The following is a 27,939-nucleotide window of genomic DNA, read 5'->3' on the forward strand; positions in this document are numbered from 1 at the left end:
AAGTCTCCAATCCCCCATTTTGGCTCCGACACTGGAGGAAACTAGCAGACACATTTTTGTGAGCACAGTACATTCATGGTATGGCATCAAAAAGTGTATGATATCCAATAGCATAAATTTCAACAGAGACACAGGAAGAGACAGCTATCAAAACCACATTTTTTCATTTTTTATTTCTTCAATGCTTAATACCATGGGACAGGATTTTAAGAATGGAGACCTTAGTTCAGTCAACATTTGCCTCAGAAGGAATATATGATCTGTATTGAGAAAAAAAGGACAATAATAATATTAATAATTATAATAATAATTATAATAATAACAATAATAATAATAATATAAAGTCTGCATTGGTGTTGTCAGGGATAGGAAAGGACAGAAATGTACAAGGAAGGAGGCACCTATATCCCCAGCTGGACTCGAACATTCCAAGAGAAAAAGTAGAAATTACAAACTGAACAAATTAACTTGACTTCAGAGGCAATCCAGCAACAGGTAGCAAGGTCTTTTTTGATGGAAGTTCTTTCCTTTTCTTAAAAGGATTTAAAACAACATTTACAAGACACCTAACACTCCATTCAATTCCTATTAAAACAACAGAGAGAGCGAGAGAGAGAGAGACAGAGAGAAAGAGAGAGAATCTTTATTTGACTGCTTCTTGCCCAAGGTCACTCTAGGTGCATCTCAACTGTCCTCCATGTTGACTGATAGTGTACAACTTTCATTATCCCGCCACATTATCTGTACATCCAGCCATCAGAACAGAAAACAAAAAGGAGCAATCACTTTTTTCGCCTTTCTTTCTCAACTCTCTGTGTGTGTACTAACCGTGTGTGAGAGACTGTAAAAAGGCGACGCCCTCGAATGATGCTGTACAGACGTGTTCACTGTAGGCCGCACTACCAATGATATGGCAAAGTCAACAGAAAGACTTCTCGGTTTTTCCAGGCCTATTTGATTCCGGAGCCGGGTTGGGGGATACGGCTGGCATGCGTCTCCCAGTCTACAAGATGAACTTCCCTAGGAAGAATCCGATGAAGATTGCTGCTATGACGACGAGGAGGGAGGGCAGGGAGGCCGCGCTGGTTTCTCGACCAAGGAGGCTGGTTGAGTTTGTTGTCACGTGCTCTATGCGAGGTGCTTTTCTCATTCTAATACCATCCTGTGAAAGAAAAAGCACAAACAAGGGAAATGTTACAGCAGAGCAGAGCAAAGATGAAATGTCATGTTCCCCAAAAAAGATCTTCAGCGCAACATTTTGGTATCAACTGATTTGTTGAAATGTGAAGACATCTCTTTTTCTGTTTATAATATACACTCATCTTGAAAAGCACAACTGAAACGTAAAATGTATTATGATATTTCTATCAATAATGTCAGGATATCTGACCTTCAGTTGCTGATTCTCCTCAGCAAGCTTGCTCATCTCGGCCTGCAGCCTCTTGCACTCGTCCATCACTCTCTTCATCTCTGTATCGTCCAGGGAGGCACTGACAGGCTTGGCTGCCGCCATGGTTGCCGACGAGCCGTCGCCCTTCGCAGAGTTCATCACTGGGGCTGCTTTGGTCGCCTCCACGTCATTCTGCCCGACACAAAGAGGAAGAGAAGCCACTGAAGTGAAATCCAGCATGTCCTGGGTTAAGTTGGGAGGTTAGCCTCTAGACGGAAGCCTGTGCCAGAGAAAGGCAGCCTTGTCCAGGCCCCAGAAGCACAGAGCGCCACATCAAAGAGGCCAGGGAGGAAATCTGTCCCTGCAAAAGTCATGTTTGATGTGGCTTTGTCTTATAGAACAGACAACATGATGGCATGGGGAAATGGAGGGTTGTATGATGGGAATACAACTCATGTATGGTATAGCAGAGGGAGGGTAAAGATAAAAATCTACCATGTTACACAAAGTACAGAGGCCATTAGGCTGTGGATCTTAATGTGTCCAAGTTTGGCAACCATCATATTTCTGTCTGTACCCACAGTCCCTTACTGCTGTCTCCTTAATGTGTCTGCCAGCCTGAACTTGACCTCATCCAACCCACTGAATAGGGATGCATAAAACAACCTAGTATCTCTATGCACGTCAATATTGTATTGATACATGGACTCCAAGAATCAATATTGTATTGCAAAGTACTGATGCAACATTTATGACTGTTTTTTTATGACAGTGTTGGTCAGTCCGTCTGTTTGACAATACCATTTTGTTGCCAGAAACATGACTCAAGTGAGATGATCATACTGAAAACTTTACCTCATTAGATTAAACAGACGGTGACTATTTCCTTAAATAACAATATGTTAATGTGATACTGCAAAATGTTTAAAATCAATCAGTACTCTTGTATCTTGGTAATATCGTGTTGTGGAGTCTCTGATTCCCGCCCCTGCTGGAAAACTCTCCAGACTTGAACTTCAAAGTGCCTGGGTTGGTCCTAGGGTGGCAGGCCAGGCCCACATTCAAGGCCTTAATGAGTGGAGCCTGAGATATCCACTTGAACAACAATGCACACACTGATGTGTATTTGCTGGGTTGAATATATGGTGTACTGCAGAGGTTCTCAACATTTTGATAGCGAGGACCCCCAAACTGACACACATCAAGCTGCAGACTCAGCTGTAGTCTCAGGGATCCCTATCTGATACGACTGAATTATTCAATATCTGTCTATAATGTAGATTTGCAAATTAGCAGTGGACAAAACTATGAATGGAACAGTCATTCTTATACATTTTCTCATTAGGCTAACTTCTAGTCTGTGAAATAATAGTGAAATTAAAATATTCACATTTTTCTGGTGACCCACTGGAACCTCCTCAATGACCCCTGGAGGTCTACAGAAGCCAGGTTGAGGTCCTCTGGTCTACTATACAGTGTCACCTTGCACTGAATGTGAGGCCTAGCTGATCCTGTAACATGTGTTCAATTATCCACTGTGTTATCTAATTTGTTGCTGCGCTACCATCACTACGGGTTTGATCTCACCCATAGTTCATTTTCTTTTGTCTGAACCAGGAGGATGTTAGTTGCATCCATTCATTCTCACACTGCCCAATAACATAAAACCAGGGCTTGTAAACAAAAGCCACCTGAAGAGGAGGGGCAGGTTTATATTCTCATTAAAATAAATTATGCATCCTGTTTACCATTAGGTTCCACTGGACTGGAGGTAAGAACATTTAAGTAATTCATAAATTCAGTGTTTAAATGAACTGCTCCAAACATGCTTGGTGTGAACACAACTCAAGAGAAACCCTTATACATCTATTGAGTTGCATGAGAACAAAAAAAAAACAAACAAAAAAAACAGTGAGTGTGCACAGAGATGAGGTAATGAACAGACCTTCACAATTTGTGTGCTTACTTGCACGTTATTACAACACTACAAATGGTGCCATTTACAAGCTGCCATGCGCGATATCCTCAATTCACTAATCTTTAATCATTTTTATTTATTTTTGAAGTTGGAATGTAGAGAGGGAGCACCCTAAGCAAGAAATGGAATATTTGTCATCTACAAAATATTGACCTTATTCAGTTTTATCAAGAATCTGCTGTATAAAAGCACTGAATGTGGAGTAGTTGAAGAACATGATGGCCATCGGAGAATTATTCAAATAACAGAATGACAAATTAATTTAACATTTTAGGTCTTAAAATAATAATGGTAGCAACAAAAAGCATCTTGCTTTTACTCAAAGTGAGTGTCAAAGTAATAAACTTAACTTCTGAGTTAAAGAGCAATTCGGGCTAGTAGGGGGGAAAGGGGGACTCCCTTAGTAGTGAAAAGAAGGTGCGAGGCACTTTAAACTTTATTAGGTATCTTAAATCCCTGGCTAACAAAATGCTAGCGCTTTTGCTGAGTGAATTCTGTATAATTCAGAAATACTGAGGTTCAGGTTATTATTATATGGCCTTGTGGAAATGAGCCCTTTATATGCAGACTACTCCCTCTTGTTTTTAACATGCAGCAGAGCCTCTTACCACTTTATCGTTTTCAGAAGGCAGCTCGAAGACACATCGCAGCTTGGAATCCATGAGATCATCGGGTTTTGCATCTTTCCACTGGTGGAGATGAAAAATGGGCATGTTATTCATCAACCCAAACTGCTAGCAGCTGGATTCCATCCACACACGCGCGCGCGCACACACACACACACACACACACACACACACACACACACACTTCAACTGAATTCATACAAGTCAAATGCAACCCAACCTTGACTCTTCTGCATTTACACACATTAAGAATTTGCTCTCCATACATTTTCCTACACAAACTCCATACTTTTCAGACACTAATTTTTCACACAACTATAAAGTTAAGGAGAGAAATTCATACTTAAATTTATACTTAGGCCATCCTGCTTGTTTCAGGGGGAAACAAGCAGGATGGGCCCAGTGATGGTGAGCTTCCTGGCTTTTTCCAAACTTTCACGTAGGCCTAATTCTTTCATGTTCCTATCGACACATTTAAAGCCATGGATATTGCCAACGTCAGGTTGCATACTTTTGTAGCCTTCTGTCTACAAAACATAGTTTCACTACACTATTGTGAACCAGGAATAAGCTACAGCAGCAGTGAAAAGTCCAACAAAGAATTGCAGTAGGGTTGATTACTACAGTGGAACCAATTTTCCCGTCTTCCTAGATTCCAGATTACTTATCAAGTCAGTTACCTTTGTTCCACTGCACTTCCTGGTTTTTGCTTCTCATGCAAGACAAGCCAGATCAGGAGCAGAGCAACAGGCAACGTGTATGCTAACTGAGTGACTGAGCATTTGCTGTCCTCTGGTGGACAAAAATAGAGCGCATCCCAAATGTTTCAATACTGGCCATAAAAGCCTCTCCAATAAATTGTGCCATAGCTGATATGTAAGTTCACGTTTATGAAGAGCACAGACCTCAGTTTAGATATAGAAAGGGTGGGAAAACTAACAAATGTGGGACGACAAGACCTCCTGTGTTTCCTGTAGATTTTTTTGTACATAGTGTGAAGGTGATTTGTTTTTTTGAGACCAAGGGTAGCAACTGAGGCCAGCAGAGGATCACTTTCATTAGGTATTTCAGCCTGAGAACAAACCTTAATTGCATATTTCTATATATATGTATGGCCAGTGAGGGGCAAACTGACTCTCGCTGAGAGGTGCCAAAGATGCATATGCAACCATTTTAGTCAAGCTCTCTCCTTCAGTGCATGTAACAATGCATTATGTAAAAATGCAGGAAAATTTATTACATTTTTTGTTCAAGGTTTTTAAATCATCAAATCAAAGAAACAGTGTATCATATTGTTGAAGGTTATTACAAAATGTGGTATTATTACATAATGTGTTGGTACAGTGCATCTTTATTCTTGATGGTTGTGGTTCCTTGCATTTAAACAGTTTGTAACTTAACTATTTTTTGTTCACTCAAATAGGTGATAGATTATAATGTCTGTTTTTTTTCCCCAGCAAAATCTTTATTAGTTCTTTATATATTTCGGTTACTTACCAATGAATCCATATCAGACACATTTGGTGGGGCAAAGATGGTCTGCACCATGAATTTGTGTTTACTTTTCTCATTGGGGTCATAATCAAAGGGTTGTAGCATTACTGTGAATAGAAAAAAAACATGTCAAAACATGAAATCTATGAAAACAGAAACATACAACATTCAACAGGAAAAATCCCAACTTGTATTATACACTAGAAGCTATTAGCCGTATCCAAAGTCAGATCAGAGCATACAGAGCAGATGTGAACTGTACCGAGCAATGTGTGAAAATCGTCAACATGGGGAGGGGCAACTTTGACTATAGGCTATTCAACACATGCTGAGAACCAAAGGCTAATTCGTGACTGAAGTCATGTTGATGTCATTTTCTTTGATTGGTTAATCCTACCATCACTCTGCCAATTTCCACAGGGAATTTTGTTTAAATTCACACCATCAAACCTTAAAATGGAATGGCATGCCATATTACTCAGTAAGCCGACACAGTGCCATACATTCACAGTGCTATACATAAGTCCAGGCAAAGCAGCTGACCAGAATGTGCTTTAATCAAAAGGAACATACAGAATTCTCTCATCTATTTTTACTGTTTTACATTTAATTATAATCATAGATATGAGATTAGCAGCAGTAGCCTAGAGGCTGATCTATGACTCTTACCTCAACACATTACTTATTTCTTTTGCTTCTACAGACATTCTTCTGCTTCTCTAACCACAACGGCTTCCATATTTATGTGAACACTTGACAACACCCAGCTCTATCACCTTTACGGAAATGAACCTTCTCACTTTCTGTAAATATTAGTAATTTCAGTAGAGGTGGCCTTGGGTTATGGAGATTAACATCAGCTAGATGCAGGTACATTTTGGCAACATAGCTAATTGATCAGGGTGTAACAATATCTCGCATCATGATACTTTGCCATGTAAAAATGTGGCAATGTGTGAGAGGTCATAATGGAGAACGGGATATGAATATACAATTGAGAATCGTCAAGTTCAGACCACAAAGAAGTTAAGTTCAGTTGTTGGTTCAGTTGTTCAGGAGTTGGCCACCCTGTGTTGTTTTGGCAAGGACGCTTCAACCTCCAGAGAAGTCTGAACGCTGTGGCACAGGGAATAAATCTGGACTCTACCGAGTTAGCCTAAGTTAGCCTGTGCCCATCTGTTTAGAGGCTAGCTACCCCATTTGCTACAATGTTCTAGATCAGAAATGAAAGTTAAAAAAGGAAAAATAAAAACTCTGAATTTGGGAGAGCAGGGCATCCAGTGCACAGCCAAACAGTGTAAAAAAAAATAAAGTCAGGGATGCAAATAGTTGAGAACATTGTGCAGATTTTGAAAACCTGCCACAACTAGAGGGGTCCAGGTTATGCTCACCAAGGAAACAACCATCTCTCAAAGATATTTGTTTTACATGCCCTTTTTCTGTTACTTTTAAATATACTTGCATCTGTCTGAAAACTAATTCTAACAGCCATTAATGAGTAAAACAACCCTACAACAAACACAAAAAGGAATCAATTGATGTGGAAGCTGAATACATAAATAAGACAAAAACAAGATTAAAAAAAATATGCAAACAGACAGCCTGTTGGATAAGTAGGGACAATTATTAGGGTCGTGTCTAAATGGTAGCCTAACCCTCGATTTGTGAAAATCTTGCACTCTTCTTGCACATGTGCACTTGATTCAGTGGCACTTTACTCTGCCCTAACCTCAACCTTAACCCTAACTGCACTTGCAAGATTTTGAACCTATATTTGTGACAGTAGAGTTACCATCTAGACAGTTATTAGCTACGCCCTCTGGATTGGAGAGGTTTACATATGGGTAACCTCTCTATATTCAATCTTGACAATACTGTGTCCAATCCACTAACCCTGACCCTAAACCTAACCCTAACCTTAACCCAAATATTGAGAGCTACAGGAAAACTGATAATGATGTGTTAAAATTTAATTTCCCAGTGTATATAACAAGGTCCATGAGAATGGGTAGATTTACTTCCAAATAAGGCTGAACAATTAATTGAAATATTGAAGTTCCAATATGGCCAAGTGCAATAACCAAATTGCAAGAGCTGAAATTATTTGATGTGTGACAAAACATTGTTATGAATCAAGTTATCACAATGCTACAGAGATGGACAGGCCTACAAATCATATTTTGCTTGATACACACCAACAAAAATCATTTTAACAGATTTTCTGTTGAAAATTAAAATTATGATACAAAACAGTGGCCCCAACTGAGCGTGTATCTTGGACCTCTGTTCGAGTGTTCAGTTCTCTACGGCAGGTTTCTAAAGAAATGGTTGTGGGGTTATGAAGACAGGGAAAAAAAAAATGTTTTGTTTTAATTATGCCTAAGAAAAAAAAACATTCATAATTTTAAATCAAATTTTGTTCCAAACATTGTGAGAATAATGAATCATGAACCCTGTATCATGAATTGGATTGTGAATTGAGTGAATTGTTATAACCCTAACAATCAACCAGGTATTATGCAAAATATACAATTACAATTCTAAAATGCTGAAGCTAGCTAGCAAAGTGTTCACTGATTGTGTGGCGGTTAAGACCCGGCTCAAACTCCATGCGTGCCCTTTTAGTTTGTGACTAAATCTCACCAAAACTTTCCTCCTCTTGCAAGAGCATAGCAGCACAAATTAATAAAAACAAATTCAGACAAATGTTTGCAGACTCTGGGACCTGAAAGCAGGGACACTTTGTCCCTCTCAGCTTTCTGCAGTCTCCTCCAATAAACAACAAAATTCTAAGGGCTAAGGTTGAGAAAAAAAGAAAAATTCTGTTTCTGGTCGGAACAAACTCACTCACCAGAGATAGTGACGGTCGCTCCTGCATCGATAACGCCGCTGTTTGGCCGTACACAGTACCTGCGCGGCGCTGTCGTCTTCACTTTGAAACATACTCTTCTGTCAGAAGGGTTCTTCAGTTTGAGGTTGGTGGTGACTACATCTGTGAAGGGACCTGGTGGACAAACATTTCAGTATTCACTGCACTGCATACATTCAGTAGCAAGAGTACTATTTAAAGAGATGGTGTAAAACAAAACCAGTGATAGTATGTTGTTGTTGTTTTTTTTAAGTACCATACAGCCACATTTCTCTATGAAATACAAAGCCATGTAGTTCCACTTTCTATGATAAACCATCTTGAGAAATTTTGTTTCAGGGAACATGACCTGCTGTGGAACAGAAGCAGCACCAAAACAGGGCTGGTTGTGAGAGGCTGAATTTAAATGCATTAGGATGGAGGACAAACATGTTGCATGTCTACACTAAACAGGATTTAAACATTACAAGTTTACACCTCTTCCACAAAGGAGGGACAGGCCACTTGAAAAAGGTTTAGCTGATAAACAGTATCAGGCTGCAACTCAATTAGATTGTGGGAAATAACTTAAGAGAAGGTTTCTTGGCTTGGAGCTGGACAGCACAATATTGCTACTACAAATATTGTGGAAAACAGGGGAGAAAGATGGTAGGAGGAAGAAAGGAGGCACTATACTGACATCATGCCATTAGTTTTGCTGAATATTTCAGCTGTGATACAAGCAGGCATCTTTTTCCACATCAAAAGTCCAAAAAAATAAAAAATAAAACATACATTATTACTGATGCTTATGATACTCTTGGCTACATATTGCTGAAGGTTTTTTACAACATGTATCTTGATTTATGGACAGGTATTGCACCATCATTTCCCAAAACCTTCCCCAACACAAAGCTTGAGATTTTCCAACTGAAAAATCGGCAGTGCCCTGAGCATGCTTCTAAGCAGCTAGGGGCCAAATCACCTGAATCAATTAAGATTTTATTCCAAACAACTGATTTCACATGAATGTCTCATGCTCGTATTGGAAATGAAAAGCCAGGCTGCTCGGGTCAAATATTGGGAAACTGTTTGCTCTCCATCTTGTGACTGGGTTTGCCTCAAATTAGGTCCTTAACTATGATCAGCAGCATCCAGCTTGGATGGGCCAGGCCCTGTCAAAAACACAGCTGGACACCAAGTCACAGGTACCCCAAACTAGATCAGCACAATTAGTCTGGCAGATTGGAAAGAGTCTGCAGGACCACTGGCAGCTCAAAACAAATGCCCCATGACAGGTGGTTCCTCAAATTATACCACGGGTGCTGCAGGCAAAGTCTACATCTTCGAGATGACCTGTGATGCAATTTACAGTCTGAACCTTTTACACAAGCATACATGTCACTACCCAAGTGCAATATTTGGCCTATATTGAGACAAGTCATCTGTGTAACCTGTGGTTGGTCTCTTCTCTACTCTAATGAACAGTCACTCCATTCACCAGCCACTGTGGTGAATGAACTAGAAATTTTCGTTCCCTGGTGGTGCTCCAGCTCCTTCTAAATTTGCACCATTTCACTTTATTAAACTACCAGTGAGTCAATTTGCAAATTATCACCTCAGCAGGGTTAATATTTGGTATCACTATCTACATCCCAGAAACACAAGTGTCAAATTCCTGAGAAGAGCCTTGGTTTCTACAGCTTTGAAGAAACATTTTCCAGACTGCAATGGTTAAGGCAGAACACAGGCTAGGCTCCTTGGCAAATATTGAGGAATGCTTGCTTTGGTGAACTGCTGAATGTTGGACATGGCAAGCAGAATGACAGCAAAACCAGCTGGTTCTACACTCAACTGTGATATGTCCATCAACATAGGTGGTCAAAGTGTTGACAATTTGAATGTCTGGTCTGGCAGTCCAGTGCATGGTGAATGATCAGTAGCTTGGTGAAGAATGCAGTGTGTAGCAAGGCCAGCCGTGGCCTGCAACTCACAATCATTTCAGATTATGGACAAGCAAAGGGCTTCTAACACAAACTAAATTACCAAACAAATTGCTCTTATCAGAACCACGGATGCCTGAATGAGGGCAAGAGGTAAGTTCTGTTGTATTATTATCTGAAATATGTGCACTTGACAAGCAATACGGTAGGTTCTCTGCAGTAGCAACATGTTTGACTGCATAATTCTACACTTTTCCACACCTCAGTTTGTAAATGATGTGGATTTAAGGGTAATTCATGGTTCAGTGTCAAAATGTCACTTCAGCTACACCCTAGATGTGTGTCGGGCTGGAGTAGTCTGCAGAGGATCCTGAGGTAACTTACACTGAATAAAACACAGAGGTAGCACGGGGAAGTCTAGTGCACCTATGTGGTCTTGCATTGCCTTATGTGCAGTTACAATTTTGGGAAGGGATTTGGCCTAGGTAATTGACTGAAGAAATGTTAATTGACTGAAGAAATGTTACTACTTACTGAAGAAATGTTACTATTGCCAGTATCAGGATGCATGTACAGATTGCCTATGTTTCCTTACATTATTACACCTCTAGTTTATATATTTTATTATTTTCTTTACTACTTAAGTGATCTGAGATTTTGGAGACTGTAATATTGTGATCTGGCGTAAACACTGTCTTGTCCTGGTTTTAAAGGATGCACTACCATAAAGAAAAGCAGTTTTCTGAACTTGCTACTCTAGCTGTTATATAATTTACCTCTACTTGCTTGGTAATCAATTCCACATTTTTAATTATTATTTATCAATAATCTCATGGTGAAAATATTTTGTAAAAGTACCAACAGTTATCTCTGTAATATCACCACAATATCAACAGAGGTATTCAGTAAAGAATATTGTGATATTTGATTTTGTTCATATCGCCCAGCCCTACATGGAACTTCTTAGTCATGCATCATGAGGCCTCATCAAATCAAATAAAATCTGCAAAGGCAAAGCGCACCACTGGAGGAGTTTCTTTTGACACCTCTACGTGCCGCACACTGTGAGCAGGTCGGAGGAAGCTGAACACACTTATACTTGTAATACAGCACACTGTGCAAAACCACAAGAGGCATGAATGTCATTTACACTAGAGTTGTATGTTATATCGTTTCAGCACTGACATCGCGATCTGCATCTGCGATAGTCATGTTGTAGGATGTGTGATGTCAAGTATAGGAAATTAGCTCAAACACATCATGCTATAACTTCTTTGCTGGCTGAGACAAAAAGAAAAACTTGCAAGGTTCTCATTCTCCATGACTAATCTACAAGAAAAGTCCATCTGATATTAAATAATATAGCCTGATTTAAGGGTTCTTGGATACAAAGAGTTTGTCACTAGTGATAGGCATTCTCTGCATGCACTGCAATCAGTTTGCTATGTGTTGTGGACAAGGGGTGCACTTAATCACTTTATAAAACAACCAAAGCAGACCCAACTAGCCGCCTACCACAACCTGAAAATGAGCTCTGCCTGTTTTGGTAGTTTTTCTAATGTCATGCAGCCCTAATCCATGCTACCTCATTTAAGTAATACATTAAGTCTCTTCACTTCTGTATGACAAAGAGGAAGAAAAAAAAAAAAAAAAACTAAAATGATGAAAAAAAGGGTCAAGTCCTAGACTTGAGTGCTACAAGCCTGGCATCGGTTCTTTTTTCCCCCAAGGATGACAAAGTCTTTTTTTTTTTTTTTTCATTCAAAGTGGTCATTTTGGCTTACTGGATAAGGTCAGGCCTAAGGTTTGGTTATGGTTAGTCATAAGTTGCAGTGTTCCCCCTAGGATTCTGGCTTTGTTGAGGGGGGATACGCAAACATTTTGGAGGGTGGGGACAATATTAATAAGTTGCTCAATATTCTTCAGATTTGTACTCATTGACTCATCTATATTATATTAATCTATATTAACAGAATAGGCTCTGGTCGTAACAGCGGCAGTAGTGCTTGAAACGCCCGTGTCCATTTGACTTGGACCGGGAACACACTCATCTTCATGGTGATGAGTCGACTTGAGCGGCCTGTCAGGGGGAGGGGAGGCCGTTGGAACACCCGTGTGGGTGTCCATTTGACTTAGACACCCACATGCTGTTGAGAATGAATGTAAGTCAATTAGGCTGTGCCTTCGCCAACCTAGGAAAAATACTGCATTGGACACTGTTTGAAACCATGTAAACATCATTACTTGTATTTTTATTGAAGCTTTATTAATATGGACATAACAGTCTGATGCTGCCATAAGAGCAAGCTACATCTCACTTGAACACAAAAGTACCAACCATCCTTAATAAACCATAATTTTCCAACTTCAACACAGTCTGAGTCACCGGATGTTGTCTGTGGGTAAAAGCCTGCTATTGGGAGACTATTTCATTCAGCATTCTCCTCCCCTTCTGCTAACCCTGACACTATTTTGCAAGGGCACCGTGGCTGCAGTGCCGCCCAAGACACTTGTGATTGGTTTAAAGAAATACAAACAAGCCAGAGTGTTTTTTTTTCCCTATAAGCAGACTGATAATGGCTTCAGCCAGACCTTTCTCCAGCACTGGTACAGTGCTAAAACAAAGTGTGGAGATAGGTCTGGCTATGCGAGACTACCTGTAACATTTCGCCAAATTCCATCAGTGCAATCAGAGATTCTATACACCCTGACCCTGTGCCACTGATTACTGGTAGCCCACTCTAAATCATCAGTTGATCAGTTTCTTATTTATGTTATTAGCATGTAAATTCATAATAATGCCTTTTTTTCCCCCAAATCCTCATGTGTCGCCCCTCAGTCATGCGATGCAGGTCAGATTGTGACATACAGCCACTCTCAGGGTCAAGTGTGGTGACTTTACACATTTCCCCCCAGATGTTTCACTCTTTTGTGTTTTTCTATATTCTTAAAAACGCCAAGAAAGTCTCAAACCAAACAAACAGATATACAAAACATATTTCTGCATGGTCCCTCAGACCTGGGTTGTAACCTTGGTGTGCACAAAGGCCATATTCAGCTTTTCTTCACACCCAGTGCTGAAGAGATAAGAAGCAATGCATGACCAGATTGGAGTGGTCCCACCCAGATGAGGTCACCATGTACAGTTAAGGTGAAACTGGAGGGTTGTTTTCAACTGAGGTGTATCACAAAAGAATTCCTAAAAACCTGAAAAACCTCCCCACTAGTGTTACTGTGGTATGTTTGCCTGCATTCTGCACATGTATGTATGTATGCCCAAGTAAAAGCCATTATATGTTGTTGATTCCATACCAGTTGCAAATGAGGAGGTGTAGATAAAGAGAAGTAGGCAAGTTAGAAAAAGATTTCATGCACTGAGACAAATTGAGATTTAGACTGTTGAGAAGGGGCGACATCTCAATATTACAAAGATATTCATTTTGTGCATTCAATATATAGCTACACTGAACTCAATTTAGATCCTTTTCACATAACTTTCATCACTGTAAAAGAACTAAAACCAAGTAAACTAACAAACCGACATCAGCTTTAGTTGACTCTTTTCTTTAGCCACATAAGGAAATGACAGGCAGTGACACCTGATAAGTTCATGTGCACAAGGATGCTTTTACACAAAAATGTGTGTCCATTTATTTTAATCATTCAGGGTCTTGGCTGACATAGTAGTCTTTAATAAGATGTTTTCAATCAGTGAGCAATAAAGCAAGCATTTTTTTTAAAGAACAAAGGGCACAGTAGAGGTCTTGGTCAAAAAGCTGTACCTGGCAGCCATTTGCACTAGCCTTGACAGGCATGAAGCCTTTCTGTTATTCCTCTCCCTGCAGGTAGCGCAACAACAACTGTCAGCCATAATAAACACTAAAACAGAAAAGACACTTGTGGCTAAAATCAAGATGTATACCAAATCTTTGAATGATGGTCTGATCAGGTGAATTCAGACAAAAACTGTGATCCTTTATTAAATATAGCAAGCAAACCCACTTGATTCACTGATACAAGATGTAGATAAACATTTAAGATGGGTATGTAGCCTTTAGACAACTGCAAAAATAGTTTATGCACAAGGAAGTGCCACAAAATATAGAGGGTACTCCAGATATTATGTGTACTCAATGTCCGTACACCAGGAAGCCTGCTAAAAATCAAAACTGAAACACACCAAACCCTGCAAGGCGTTGCACACATCAGATGTACACCCACCTAGCCCACATCCATTCCCTAACTTCGAGGTAACCACTGTGCATTACCACCGTCTCTCTCATCTCCTCGCATGTATGCTGAGTTAGGGTCCCCCAGGCCAGTCCGATTCTAAAAATAACAGCTGAGGAAAGGAGGGCTGCCCCCTCTAGCTTGCTGGAGGAATCCCAGCAGAGGCTCTAAAACGGACCAGCTCTAGGATACACACAGACAGATTTAGCTTCTTCTCTGTGACAGTAAAGGAGCTGCGGTCATCCTCCTCCTCGTATTGCTTTGCCTCTGTGCACCTCAGGAAAGCAGATCAGAAATTCTTACATTTTCCACCTCAAATACAGAAGTCTCTCTCAAATGCACTGCAACACACTCAGCACTGTAATAGTGTCAGGTTGCTACTTAGACAACGACTAAACAAAAATACAGATATATCTGCATTATGTTCTACACTGCATTTTGCGCCATGAATGTAGTAGTCAGGTCCAGTCTCTGGACTGTTGTTCTATCGCGACTCCACCTTTATGCCTCAGTGGAATAGAATTTGTGGTCAATCAATCAACGTCAGCCTTCTCATATCTTTGTGTTCATTCCAGGGTGCAGAAAGGCTAAAGGTTTAATCTGATGAGGGAAAATGTGAACCCTGTGACTGATGGGCAATCGGTGTAAGCCAAATGGGAACAGAAACCCTAATTAGAAACTCTAAACTTAGGAGGTCCATAATCACGTTATGATGGACCATGTCTCTGCCATCAGACATATGGGCAATATCAATTTGAGGTACATCTAAGGTTCACTTAAAGGACAAACAAATATTCTCCTTTGAGCATTTATAGGAGCAGGAGCTGACAGGAGCTGACCAGTGCAACCAGTCTACTACTTTTGCCTGTTGAACAGTTTAACAGGAGAAGCTGAAACCACTTCCTTTAGGGCAACCAACTGTCTAAGTCACCCCCCTCCCCCCATCCAAATTTGTCCAGCAGGTCTAGCAACTTAGTGGGGGACTTTCTTGCCACAAGAACACCTCTTTCAGGTCTCGGCTACCATCAGTTCAAATGGCTAAATGAAAAACAGCTTCTCGTGTCCTGAGAGACACCTGGCTGTGTAGCACTGGATCATCTCTGGAGCTGTGCAGACAGGCAACACTGCCTGCAGCACAAACAGGATTAAAAACTGGGACAAAAGGCAATTCAGAAAAAAACACAAGGACCAAAACTAACAAAGACAATATGAAAAATATTTGATATAATTACAGGTCAAATTGCCCATCTGCATTGATGTAACATGTAAGATGATACAGCCAATTCGATATGTAACATTTGCAGAACACATTTGTACTGCATGCAAACAAACACCTACATGGTTTGTGCCCCAAACTGCATGGGATTGGCATAAGGTTGTCATGTGTGCAAAGGGGATCCCTGTGGGTGCTCATAGAACCCATTTTCATTCAGATATCTTGAGGTCAGAGGTAAAGGAACCCCTTTGAAAATGGCCATTCCAGTTTTTCCCTTACCAAAATATAGCCTAACTTTGGAGTGATATTTTGCTCCCTTGCCTACAACCTAACATGACATGCCTGGTGCCAATCAATTCAGTAATTAAATAAATCCTCTCCTCCTAGAGACTGAGTCCTACTGACTGACATGGCACCAACATAAAAACAACTTGGTGCTTCCAAAGACACTAGGTTGGCTTCACAGTTCACCTGAGCAACACATACAATTAACAGTTCATTTTTATGGTATTGGAGCAACAGCTGGGTCTACACACATGTCACAGGCAGCAACTGCAGAGAGTTTAGGGTTAAGAATCCATGACTCCAAAATCCACAACCAAAACAATACAGACTGCGCTGGATTAGAGCAGAGATCAAGTGTTTGAGTTACACAGCAAGCTAGGCGAGCTAACGTTACCCAACTGTGAACTGACACATCACAGAGTGCTATCACTGCCAAGCAAGCTAGTATGTCTTGACTGGAAAAAAGGCTTACTTCCAGGTTTCCTATGAATGGGTTGAGGGAGCATATGTTTTGTCAATGACGCAATATCACATTTAATTGTAGAAATACACGCGAAATAGAAAAATAACGTAAATAACAACCAAACTCTCACCTATATGACAGTGGGTGGTTAATACTGCAGTTAAGTTTACCTTTCAAACTCTGGCAGACACTTCACTAGCTTGACGTGGTTACGTATCTGCCCTAACATGCTTGTGCTAAATGGGGGTTTCTTCGCTACAGCCAAAAAGTTAATTTCCCTTGCCAACGTCCGGGTAAGAAATAGTTAGCTAGCTTTTCAGTGAATAGGCTGAGCCCCACGGAGCCAACAGTTTGCTGCTGCTAGTTGAGCTATGCTACCAGGACAGCAGGCTAGCTCACGTTGCTACCTTAAGTGAAGGCAGTGGCAACTATGGTGGAGAATAGGTTCACTTTTATTCAGTTTTCTATCACTGGCAACTGTCACATATTTTTGTATACATTGATACGTAACGTGAGTCGGATATGAATGACAGGCCGCCACGATACACGCCACGCCGGTTATCCACGTCACTACACGGCGAGGACTCGCAGCGGCCCGTCTTGTCCCTAGCTAACTTAAAATGGCGGTGAAAGGTAGCTAACGTTAGCAAGCTAGCTAGCCACGAAACTCGCTGGAGGGAGTGTGTAATCATGCCAGCCAGGTAAATTCTCCACTTGTATCAGCCACACATTTCACAACGAAAGGAAATTACGTCCACCTACCTTTAAATCTGAGGTCGGAGGGAGGGTCGAGGATGAGGACCTGCTCCAACTTTGACATTTTAGCTGAGGGGATGCACTTGATTGCGATATGAGGGAGTCACTGACAAGTGGAAATCCTAGATCCCCTGCCACTACTGAGTCAAATGCTGACTGAGCTCTGAGAGCGAGCATGTGGGCAGAAATACTTGAACGCGCGAGTGCGCGACCCTGCTGCGCGTCCATGTGATGGGCTAACTGGAGTGATTAGTTTTAGAGCAGTAAACAATTTACACTGTTTGTACACCAGAGCCTGCATGCGAGAAAAACAAGTAATTAAATAAAATAAAACGTGGAACTAGAATAACTGATCTGCTCCTGATCAAAGTTTACCACCCTCCTTAGTCTGCTTTCCGCCCTCATAGCTTCATAAACACACTTTAAGGTGTTTTGAACACTTTAAAATGCACATACATGAGCTATACATATTATGTGGTGTAGTTTTTTTTTTTTTTTTCTTCTTGTTACTTAAAATGATCCTGATGAACTTGGAAATGTATTTGTTACACACAACTATTCTGGCACTGAGAAAGTTGGCAAATCCACTCATAGTACAACGGTAAAGGTGCATGTGATGCTGAAAGTGCAAATCCTGACCTTTTTCTACACAGATCAAAGGAATAAGATGAGAAGGAACTTGTTGTGGCAATTTGTGGAAATGAACCCTGATGTTTTAGCCAGAGTATTTGCTCAGTCTGAACTCCTGTTAGTATTCCACTCCATTCTCTGTGGAGACCATTGACAGCCTTGGCTACGGTTAAATCCATCTTCGTGACAAGAAATGTAGACCTCCCCTCTGTAAGCTGCTAACAGGGTAATCCACTAAAATGTACTGAAAAGGACCCTGTGGAATGCTCCTCTATTTACAGCATTTCAAGAGGTCATATAACTGTATGAGAATATGTACAGGAGTAACACAAGGCAATTTTTCTGTTGAGTGCCTCCAGACTTATTCAGGATTTGGAGCCAAAAGGTAGTAGGGGAGCAACAAATGGTTCTGGTTTCCATAGTTGGAGTTGCTTACATAAGAGCTGGAGGAAAACATCTGAGGGGTGGGTCCACTGCCGTCCAGTTTGGTCAGTTCTGGACAGAGTCAACAAAGCCAGGCATACATACTGTGTTTACAACTACTTGGAAGGACTGCAGTAAGTGCTTCACATATACCTTGCAGCCTTATCTTATCATTTTTACATGAGAGTGCTGGTTACTGAGGTTCCTCACTGGAGTAAGAGATATACTCCTGATGTCACGGGGTCATATCCAAGACATGAGCTGTCTCTCAGGTCTTCTCTCTGGTCTCTCACCACTGTACACTCACAATTAATGCAGCAAGGTTTTTGAATAATTGACAAAAGTATTCCCAATTTCTTAGATAACCTATAAAAATTACATTTTTGTATCCTCCAATTGGTTTAAAGTAACAAAAATAAGGAAAACAGAATTATTACTACTTTATTACACAGGTTAATGTACAAAAGTTAATCTGGTCTAGAGGATACAGGGTAGCATGACACAGGAAGACAGTATTAACATCAATGTGCATAACTGGCTGTTTCAAAGTAGATTGTTATGCATACAATTAGTCTGTACTGTTTTAGACTAGCAATACATGCATCTATCTAGCAGTATGCTTTTTTTTTTATCCATGTCATGAAACATTCTTTAGAAAAAGGTAAAAAAAAAAAAAAAAAAAAAAGAAAAAAAAAAGGCACTTGTATGACTATGAAAATAGCAGTCAATAGAAATAATGATCTTGTCAAAATGGCAGCACATAATCTCAATAAAATTGCTTGTGTAACCTTCATGTGCACGCTGGTAAATCTTTGCTCCATATGGGTTGTTCTCTCATGTAGAATAATGCCATGTCAAACTCCATTAAAGAAAGTTGGCAATTTAATGTGGGCTTCTGTATCAGCATTCAGCAAATGTGCAAACCTTGTAGAACACAAGTAAGGACTTTTTGGAAATCATCACAGCCTACTAGTAAATGTGGCATACATTTTATCCACTGAGCACATCTTATTATCATTTCTGTTTTCAATTTCAGTTGCCAAAGATTTACCGGTGAGACTTGATGATTCAGAAAAAGAATTGAGTCACGTTTTGCAAAGGGGTGTTCTTTTCCAAAAAGCATGGCCACATTAATTGCCAGACTTCTGAACGGAGACTGGATCTACTCATCATACAGTAAAGAACGATACATATTAGGGCTAGTTAATGATGTGCAAAATGATTCAGTAATTATATTAAAAACTGCAGCTCAAACTCCACTAACCTATCATGTAAAATTGAGAGAATAAAATGGGCACATTTTTCTAAATAACAAAAGTGAAAATGTAAACATTTTTTCTTTAACCAATGAAAATGTAGATCCAGAAATACTGATACATGTCTATAGAATCATATTGTAGCCACAAAGTGGCTGAGGAAGGTGGCTAAGGAAAAACAAATACTGTACTGTAATTATTTCAACACTTAACAAAAGGTAACTCAAATAATACTTAATTAAATGTATGCAAAAGTGCCATTATACATTTGTCAAGTGGTCAAATACAAAGGTTTTACTGCCAAAGATACAGTAAGACAGCCCATCCATAATTAAGAATTTCAATATAAGTAACTGCCCTAATGTAATGACTGTCTTGTTACCCCTTTGCCATTTTTTTAACAAGCCAAATTATATCTGCCCATCTAAATGGAGGTCATATTCCTATACATTCTTTCAGAGTTATGGTAGCGTAGGAAACAAGCTGTTTGGAGATTCATGGGCCCATCATGAGGCAAAACGCAGGCCTACTTCACTCTAGACCATCCAAATGTAACCCTTTTTCTGCTGGAATGGAAAACTCATGTTTGGCAGTCATATGCTGTCAGTCCCTGTATAACATGCTCAGACGATACATTTGAGAGAGTAAAAAAAAAAACATTTTCAATGAACTGCTATGTAAACAAAGCTGGTAGTGGGTCACAGTGTTCAAACAGGGGGTGTCATACTGCAATTACAATTTGGGCTTTGAAGCTGGTCAGTCTACAGCATTATAGTTAAACCCTTACATAGCCGATATGTATTACAACACATGGCAAACTGGAATGTGAAGCCACTGCAACTGAGTAATAGAAATGTATGCTCATTCTGGCTACATCCTGACAACCTACTGTTCAAATAATCTGATGAAATTCTAAACATGTGTGATACATACATGCACACAACAGCTCCGGGAGAGAAACTGAATATGTAATATTGTATAAACAATCCAAGCCCAGGTTTATAAGGCACATCAACTAGATCAACTAGATGACTTGCTATTCATTTTTGCTTGTTTTACAAGTTATTATGGATCATGGGATAAAACAGATACTAACTAAACTGTTATGCCTACTTGTAATATACTATGCACCATACAGCACTGGTAGAGCTACAAAAGCAAGTTGTAATTTGAGCAAAACACCACCTGAGGGGGACAAACTGAAGGCTTTCTGCTCCCTGTCCTCATCAGAGCTGGAGTCACTGCAATAGTTCGGTAAAATGTGCGGGGATTTTTAGCAGTGACCTATCTAATACTGCTCTTTTCTGTTTAATGTTGCACTTGACCTCAAATCAAAGCTTGCCTCTCTGTCTGTCCACTGTGCTTCTCTTTCCATGGAAAAAGGCATTGTGTGCTGTGTGGACTGTGCACTGAGGTGACTGGGCGGAGGTCCCTGGAGCTGAAGGTGATCATTTCATCGGCGTTTGCTGGTACTAGCAGCATCGTCTGGTGGACGGAGGCGGCTGCCGGGTGAGTTTAAATGATTCGTTGCTGTCCACTTCAGGGTTTTCCAGGGGCGGAATCTGTTTACCTGAAATACAGCACCGGATTATTAGCTGAGTTTCCATCTTGTGCAATAAATAATCTAGGCGTTCTAAATATCGGAGTACCAGATACTATGTGTGTCACTGAAATTACAATATGACTGGTAAAGTGCATGTTATGCATGATCAGAGTAAAAATCCTAATACAGAGGAGCTGAACCTGCGAATTTTGCACTGGAGTCTCATTATCACAATACCAGCAACCATAAAACAACGTGTAATATGAACTAGGTAAAAAGGGGCTTCTGGGGCACCACAAAGCTTGATACATATTTACTTACTCACAAGTCATTGTTAACATGGAAAAAATAAGTTGACATTTATTCCAAAGAAACCAATGTAAAATTCTAAACATCATTAAAGTGAATCAGAAACGTCAAAATCCCCAAATGAAATACATACAAAGGCATTTGTCTTGGCAAAATTTAATGAATGAATGAAGAAAAAGGCGAGAGAGGCCATGTTAGCACGGTGCTTAGACCAGAGAGGCCAGTGCTGATGATAGTCCACTTTTGTCCTCTTTTATTTATTTATTTTAAATCACACTGGTCTTGTGTTTGGAGGGTGTCTGTAGCCTTTAAGTGCAGGCCTTTTTCTTCATTTATTTCTATGACTACTTTGAGTTTTGAGTCAAGAGTATCAAGCTGTTAGACTCCAGAGTTACTCAGTATATAACCAGAGACATGAACAATATGAAGCATGAAACCTACTGATTTTCTGAAAGAGCTCCTCAACATTGACAGCATTTCTGGCACTAGTCTCGATGAAAATAGCTGCAATTGACTCAGCAAACTCCTTAGCTTCCTTCATAGGCACTTCCCTGTAAGAGAGAAGGACGTTCAAATGAGTGTGTGTATGTTTCACAGCTAACAAGAGCCCAGTAACACATACTGTATGAATCTGAAACTTGAACCAATGTGAGATCTCCCATTGATATCTTGCATATTTTCTCCTTAGTTTGATTGGAAATAAAATAGGAGATGATGGTACACGTAGGAGACATGAAAAGACAAAAATAAACAAAATGCTCTGTTCTTAGGCAATGCTCATAGATTCTTGTAAACAAATTTCACAGTTTAGCAGTGCTTGAAATTAACTGAGATCTTTGAATGGTATCAAAGCCATTTTGCAGGGCACTAGCACATATAACTATTGTCCACCTAAATCTGATATTTACAGTCAGTAAGATTAAGGCCCAAATTATTGATGTACAGTAAATGATAAACAATAAGGATCCCAAAACAGAGCCCTGCTTCGCCCTCTTATTGATATTGACATTATCTGCACTTCAGCCCACTGACTGCAGCACACTGCGTCCAATCATGTAACAATTATATGTTGCACTATCAATACCAGTACCAATAGGGTGTTTCAACAGAATACTATGATGTACAGCATCAGAAGCCTTAAAGAAAGCAGCACAATGTCACTTCCTATCCAGACTAATCACAATGTCATTCAGGAGCGAACATGCAGCTGTTACGGTATATTTACAGGTCTAAAACCAGACCATTAAGAATGTGATTTCAGGCAGAAAAGGCATTAACTGACTATATATCAGAGATTCTAGGATTTTACAAAGACAGGAGGGTCTAGAAATAGGACAATAATTATTAAATTATTTAATTATTTATTTAAGAATCAGCTCCCTTAATCAGTGTAAGTATATGTGCACATTTCCAGTCCTTAGGGATACTGCCAGAACAAATACACAAATTAAAAATGTGAGCTACAGGTGGTGCAGCCTGCTTCAGCAGAAAGGGAGACAGCAGATCAGGGCCTGTAGGTTTCTGAGGCTCAATCTTAGCCAGGACCTGAGAGACCTCACAGGTAGAAACATGATGCTAGAAACAACCTTCAGCATTTTGGCAACCAATAGAGTTGTTAGTAAGGGCTGTGACACTGGACTATATGTAAGATAATCATCAGTTGGGCTGTGTTTTTCAAAAAGGTAACCAGATTAAATAAAATGTTCATTAAAAGCATCACAGATGCCCTTGTTTGTAACAACTCAAGAATCACAAAACACCTGGTTTAGGAAAGATGAGAACATTCTGGGATTTGATTTGAAGATCTGAATAACTTCCAAATTTGCATTTGATTTCCACTTGTCATCCTACTAAGACAGAAATTTGATCTCATTTGTGAAATTTGTACAGAACATTCATTCCTGTACTTTCTATGTGCCAGCCAATCAGATTCAAGGTCAGAAGCCTCAGCAATTGCCCACAATTTTTCTCTAATTTGGCAGAGATTTATGGTGTGAAACATACATAAGATCTGTCTATAACTTGCAGCTTTTTTTAAGGGTGCCATGCTTATTTGATATAACATTAAATAGAGATAAAATGACTCAAAGCAGATAGTCTCAGAGCAAGAACAGACACCCACTAGATTACTGTAATACAAACTGGAATTCAAAGCATTCCGCGTTAGAGTCAAAGTTCTGTTTATGTATGTATTGAGCAAAACCCCCAACATCAGGGTATTTATGGGGTTTATTGACCTGAATATTAACAAGGAATATTCTTCTTGGACCCCCAGTGAGTAGGTGCTTTAACCAGTTGTATGAGATTGAGGCTGTCACACAGATCATTGAGAGTATTTGAGACTGATGTATTCCAATTGAGGTTTAGGTCTCCTAGTACTATTTTGACTTCACGAGGGGAAAAATGCGATACAGGAATCTTGTTTTACTTTGACTGGCAGATGATCAGAGAGGGTGTGCTGTGGCCACATAGATAAGAATGACTATCTAAACAACTATTGTCCAGTGTGGTGGGTTACTGTTAATGATTTATCTGTCAACAGCTAATTTTACCCGCATTTCACCAGAAACGAAAGTCTCCCCACCTGATGTCTCCTAAGTCGTTCTTGTTCCCTGCTATGGCTACAACAATGTCCTCTGGACCGTGTTCCTTCAGCTCCTTCACCCACTTCTTCAGTGTCTGGAAGGAGTCCTGCAACAAAAAAGGCTTGTCAATTCTGGGATGGATAACATTTAGCTTAAACCAGTTTTATTCAAGCAAAGTTCACAAAGTGTGCAGCACTCTTTTTAAGCAAAGCCACAATCATTGTTCTGACTCTCACTGTTGAATTTCTGTAATATCACTGGTTCATGAGAACTGTATCCCAACAAGAAAAATCAGGCAATCTGATAAGATTCTCTGGGAAGGTCAGGGAATGTAAGAGAGGGCACTTGACAGGAGTATCCCAAAATGTATTTTACAGCACATTTTACACATTTAATGCATTAGATGGTGGTGTTCTGCTGATTTTCTCCACATCAATCCGACCCTTTGATTTAAAGAAAAATCTCTCCAGTTTTCCTTACCAGTTTTGTAATGTCATAAACGATGACGGCAGCAGCTGATCCACGGTAGTACATAGGAGCAAGCGAGTGAAACTAATAAAAGAAAACACATTTAATGTTATTTAGTATGATTCATCACATTAAACCTTATTTATAATGCACATTTCAACAGGTGAGAGCCATAAAAAAGAAAGCAAGTGACAGAAACAGCCAACGTCGTAAGGGGACACAAATCGGAGAAGTGATGTTTGGTTTAGTTTTTGCAGCACTTCTTTGTCAGCACTTGAATCAACAACATAGTCAACCAGTTGCAGAGTGAGACTGTTTTCTCACTCAAATGAAATGCACAAACAAAAAAATTGGGCATTCTTTGGTACCACAAAGTGCTACACTGTCTAGCATTCCACATGTGATGCCAAAAATGGCCCAGTTTTTGGGTGATAAATACAAGAGCTTGGGAGTCCCTTTCACTTGAAGAAATCGAATCCGTAACGATAAAGCAACCGTTCAAGCCACAGTTTCCCAACTGAACAGGAAGTACTTGTGCTAGTGTCTTCCATACAGTTGGCATGTCTGGTCAGCCTCCTCCTCCAACCCTCTCTGTACACATGAATCACCATGATGATACACGGGTTCCATGAACTTCGACCCTGGCCGAATCATCCTGTTTCATGCCTAACTATAACTCCTTGTCATGGGGACGCTCATTGTGCAACCAACGGCTTCCTGTCACAAAACTTGATAGATTATTCATTTTCAAACATGATTCATAAACTCGAGTTGAGGGGTTTTAACACCTCGGAGTAAAGCCATGATAAGTGGCTGAAGGATTCCTGTGATGGATGCGCTCACCCTTTCCTGTCCTGCTGTATCCCAGATCAGGAATTTGTGCAGTTCATTTCCACATGGCACCGTCTTGGTCAGGAATGATGCTCTGTAAGCAACAACAATAGTTTTTAATCACAGTGGTTCTGAACTGTCTAAATGTACACACATTCTACAAAGGCTCTAACCCTAACCCTAACCCTTACAGTTCGATCAGAAACCAATATTGAGAGAATTAATTTGATATGATTCTTAATATTTTTTCTTGAGGCTTGATGCCCAAACTGCTGTGTGGGCTCAGATTCCCTTTTGGTACGTTTTTTTTTTTTTTTTTAAACAAATTATGTAATGTTGTCTTCTAGAAAACTTCTTGCATATTTTGTTAATTGCAGTTACGTCCTTAGAATGCTATGAGATCTCTAATTTTGACTTTCAGTGACATCGAGTCCATCAAGTTACTACTAGTATTGCTGTTTGTCTAGTGAGCAATTTTTGCATTTCTATCCAATAGGCCTACATGTTTTCTTGTGGAAATATGCTGCTCTCTACAGGCCTGCAGTAGAGCTTAGGGTTTGCAATGGAGTTCTAGGAGAAACTGTAGGCGTGCACTGTAAGCTGACTGCCACTGTTATAATTAGACTAGGGAGGCAAGATACTTTGCTGATATCAATTCCTAGTACTAAGCTTTAGCTCCCAGCTAATACTGATCCAATCCACTATTGTTAGTATAATACAGACTTAAACCATTAGTTTGGGGCCACTGGGCAAAAAACATTCAAACAATTACTTTTCTGTGCTGTCAAATGACAATATAAGCTTGATAATGTCAGATCAAAATTCTTTCTTCCAACACAGAAGACAGAAACTCAAGTCAGACTTTTGTAGTGGAGGAGAAGCCATATAATTTGTGTAAACTCAAGTTAATAACATTTGATTTGGCAATTTGGTTTGTAATGTAATGTTCACTAAACGTAGCCGCTCAAATGGGACTTGGGACATGGACTCAACTTGATACCTAGTGACACTGACGTTAGATTTGAGACCCGATGACTTAATTTGGGTCTGGCACACATAACTTTGTCTCCCTCCCATCTTTTTCACTGCCTGCAATATATGCATGTCTTTTTGTGATTTCGCATTGTGATGCTCTTACCCTATTGTGGGGCTGATGTTGTGGTCAAAATGATCCTGCACAAAACGGCACACAATGCTGGACTTTCCAACCCCTGTGTCCTAAAAATATAGGGATGATTGTACACAGTCAGTTGTCATCATTTTTGTTATGCCTCTGTCCTGTCAAGCGCCCACCCTTTCAGATAGGCAAGTCATGCAGTCCTACAGATTTCATTTAAATGTTTAACTACTGCAGATTGTTGTGGCAACATGCAAACCTGGTAGTCCACAGCAAGTTCACGGTCAAACTGCTAATTTATCCACATGCAAACTCGAGGTTTTTGCGGCCCCAAGGCATGTATCCTGCATGCCCTGTTGATAATCAGGTCATATTGACAGCACTAATGTCCACTTCAAATCAATCTGTCATACAAGTCAAATCTGAGCAGATAAGAGCACAGGAGTAACACAAGGGATAGATTAAAAAAACAGTGTGGTTAGTTGGGAGTGCATGCCAGATGACCAGTGTGTTATGGACAGGCTTGGTAGACGTTATGTGGCTTTTCCAAGTTCCTCATTCCACTTTGCCTCATTGGTGAGGAGCTGCTGAGCTGAACACAGCCTCTGACTATGAGTGTCAGTTTATAAGTGGCTCTGTTTTGCAAACGCAGCAAGAATCAAATTTTTGCATCGGGCTAGCCGGATGATGACGTAATGGCTGGTTAAATGTCAGAGCCGTTTCAAAAACCGAGAGAAAAACAGCAACTACCGTGACGATAGACGATGATTATTCGACTAAAAAAAGAAAGAAAAACAATAAAAACTGACAAACAAATCCATGTATATGACAACAGAACCACTGCAGGGCCCACCGGCCGGCGGCCAGTGCGGAGCTAACTATCAACATCACCAGACTTCCACTTGTTAAGTTTTCTAAAAGTTACAATTTACCAAAAGTAATTTCTGTGACAAAAGTCGATTTGCTTTCCGAGTTAATCTGACCAATTCTCGTTAATGTCAGTGCTGATATCCTCATGATGTTGTCGGTAACTTGCACAGCAGACTGCTGGAATTTTCCCCCAAAATAGGATCAACAACAACAAAAAAACATCTGCTACTTACCCCTAAAAGACAGACTTTGAGTTCCCTTATGGCCATGGCAAGCTGTGGAGGTTTTTAAATCATTATTTCCTAAAGTTCACTCAATGTCTTTGTCTCGCCATGCTTACAACACAGATTTTTCCTCTTTGCTTGGATAAAAGAAGAGAAACCCAGCCCCTAAGACAGACTGACCATCTTTTCCAAGCCAGTGTCAAGAGACCTACATTTAAGGACACGACTTCCGGTCACAGATATCAAATTAAAAGCCTAAGTGCATTCGCTCCATACAAGCGCATATTAAACACGGAATCTGTTCAAGACAACCACACTGTTTGAGATTTAACACATTAGTGCCACAATTGTTCCTAGTTGTTCTTAGTTTCATGCTATAGAAGAAAATAACATCAGTATTTCATACTTGGATTGTTTTTTTAGTCACGACTCTACAAGGAATAAAACATTTTCA

At 40.0% G+C, this 27,939-nt stretch overlaps 2 protein-coding genes across 3 annotated transcripts; both read right to left on the reverse strand.

Annotated features, from left to right (window-relative positions):
* Positions 1 to 145: 145 nt before the first annotated feature.
* On the reverse strand, positions 146 to 17,402 carry vapal (VAMP (vesicle-associated membrane protein)-associated protein A, like). Of its 2 annotated transcripts, XR_003929720.1 has the most exons (7): positions 17,236 to 17,402; positions 8,340 to 8,492; positions 5,492 to 5,595; positions 3,977 to 4,057; positions 1,391 to 1,582; positions 829 to 1,162; positions 148 to 260 (listed from the first exon to the last, which is right to left on the reverse strand). XR_003929720.1 is itself a non-coding variant. In XM_030074934.1 (6 exons), exons 1-6 carry the CDS (start codon positions 17,291 to 17,293, stop codon positions 1,004 to 1,006), a joined length of 747 nt encoding a protein of 248 aa, XP_029930794.1. In that variant the 5' UTR covers positions 17,294 to 17,402; the 3' UTR covers positions 146 to 1,003. The 2 variants fall into 2 exon arrangements, 1 of the variants encoding a protein (XP_029930794.1); XM_030074934.1 differs by having other exon boundaries at positions 146 to 1,162.
* A 2,582-nt stretch (positions 17,403 to 19,984) lies between these two features.
* Positions 19,985 to 27,731, reverse strand: rab31 (RAB31, member RAS oncogene family). The gene is made up of 7 exons (XM_030075120.1): positions 27,495 to 27,731; positions 26,413 to 26,492; positions 25,287 to 25,368; positions 24,456 to 24,527; positions 23,975 to 24,081; positions 21,832 to 21,941; positions 19,985 to 21,108 (listed from the first exon to the last, which is right to left on the reverse strand). The coding sequence occupies exons 1-7, from the start codon at positions 27,528 to 27,530 to the stop codon at positions 21,011 to 21,013; spliced, it is 585 nt and encodes a 194-aa protein (XP_029930980.1). The 5' UTR covers positions 27,531 to 27,731; the 3' UTR covers positions 19,985 to 21,010.
* Between the last annotated feature and the right edge of the window lie 208 nt (positions 27,732 to 27,939).

The sequence above is a fragment of the Myripristis murdjan genome, chromosome 17, assembly GCF_902150065.1.
Source record: "Myripristis murdjan chromosome 17, fMyrMur1.1, whole genome shotgun sequence".
In the NCBI taxonomy this organism is placed as follows: domain Eukaryota; kingdom Metazoa; phylum Chordata; class Actinopteri; order Holocentriformes; family Holocentridae; genus Myripristis; species Myripristis murdjan.

Excerpts from the sequence above, each read along its gene's own strand:
- rab31 (XM_030075120.1), bottom strand. The coding sequence starts at position 27,530 with ATGGCCATAAGGGAACTCAAAGTCTGTCTTTTAGGG. Across the intron at positions 26,493-27,494 it reads TCAAAGTCTGTCTTTTAGGG|GACACAGGGGTTGGAAAGTC; the intron begins GTAAGTAGCAGA and ends CTATATTTTTAG. Across the intron at positions 25,369-26,412 it reads AACATCAGCCCCACAATAGG|AGCATCATTCCTGACCAAGA; the intron begins GTAAGAGCATCA and ends TGTTGCTTACAG.
- vapal (XM_030074934.1), bottom strand. The coding sequence starts at position 17,293 with ATGTCAAAGTTGGAGCAGGTCCTCATCCTCGACCCTCCCTCCGACCTC. Across the intron at positions 1,583-3,976 it reads CTTCTGAAAACGATAAAGTG|AATGACGTGGAGGCGACCAA; the intron begins GTAAGAGGCTCT and ends TGTGTCGGGCAG. Across the intron at positions 1,163-1,390 it reads AGGAGAATCAGCAACTGAAG|GATGGTATTAGAATGAGAAA; the intron begins GTCAGATATCCT and ends TTTCTTTCACAG.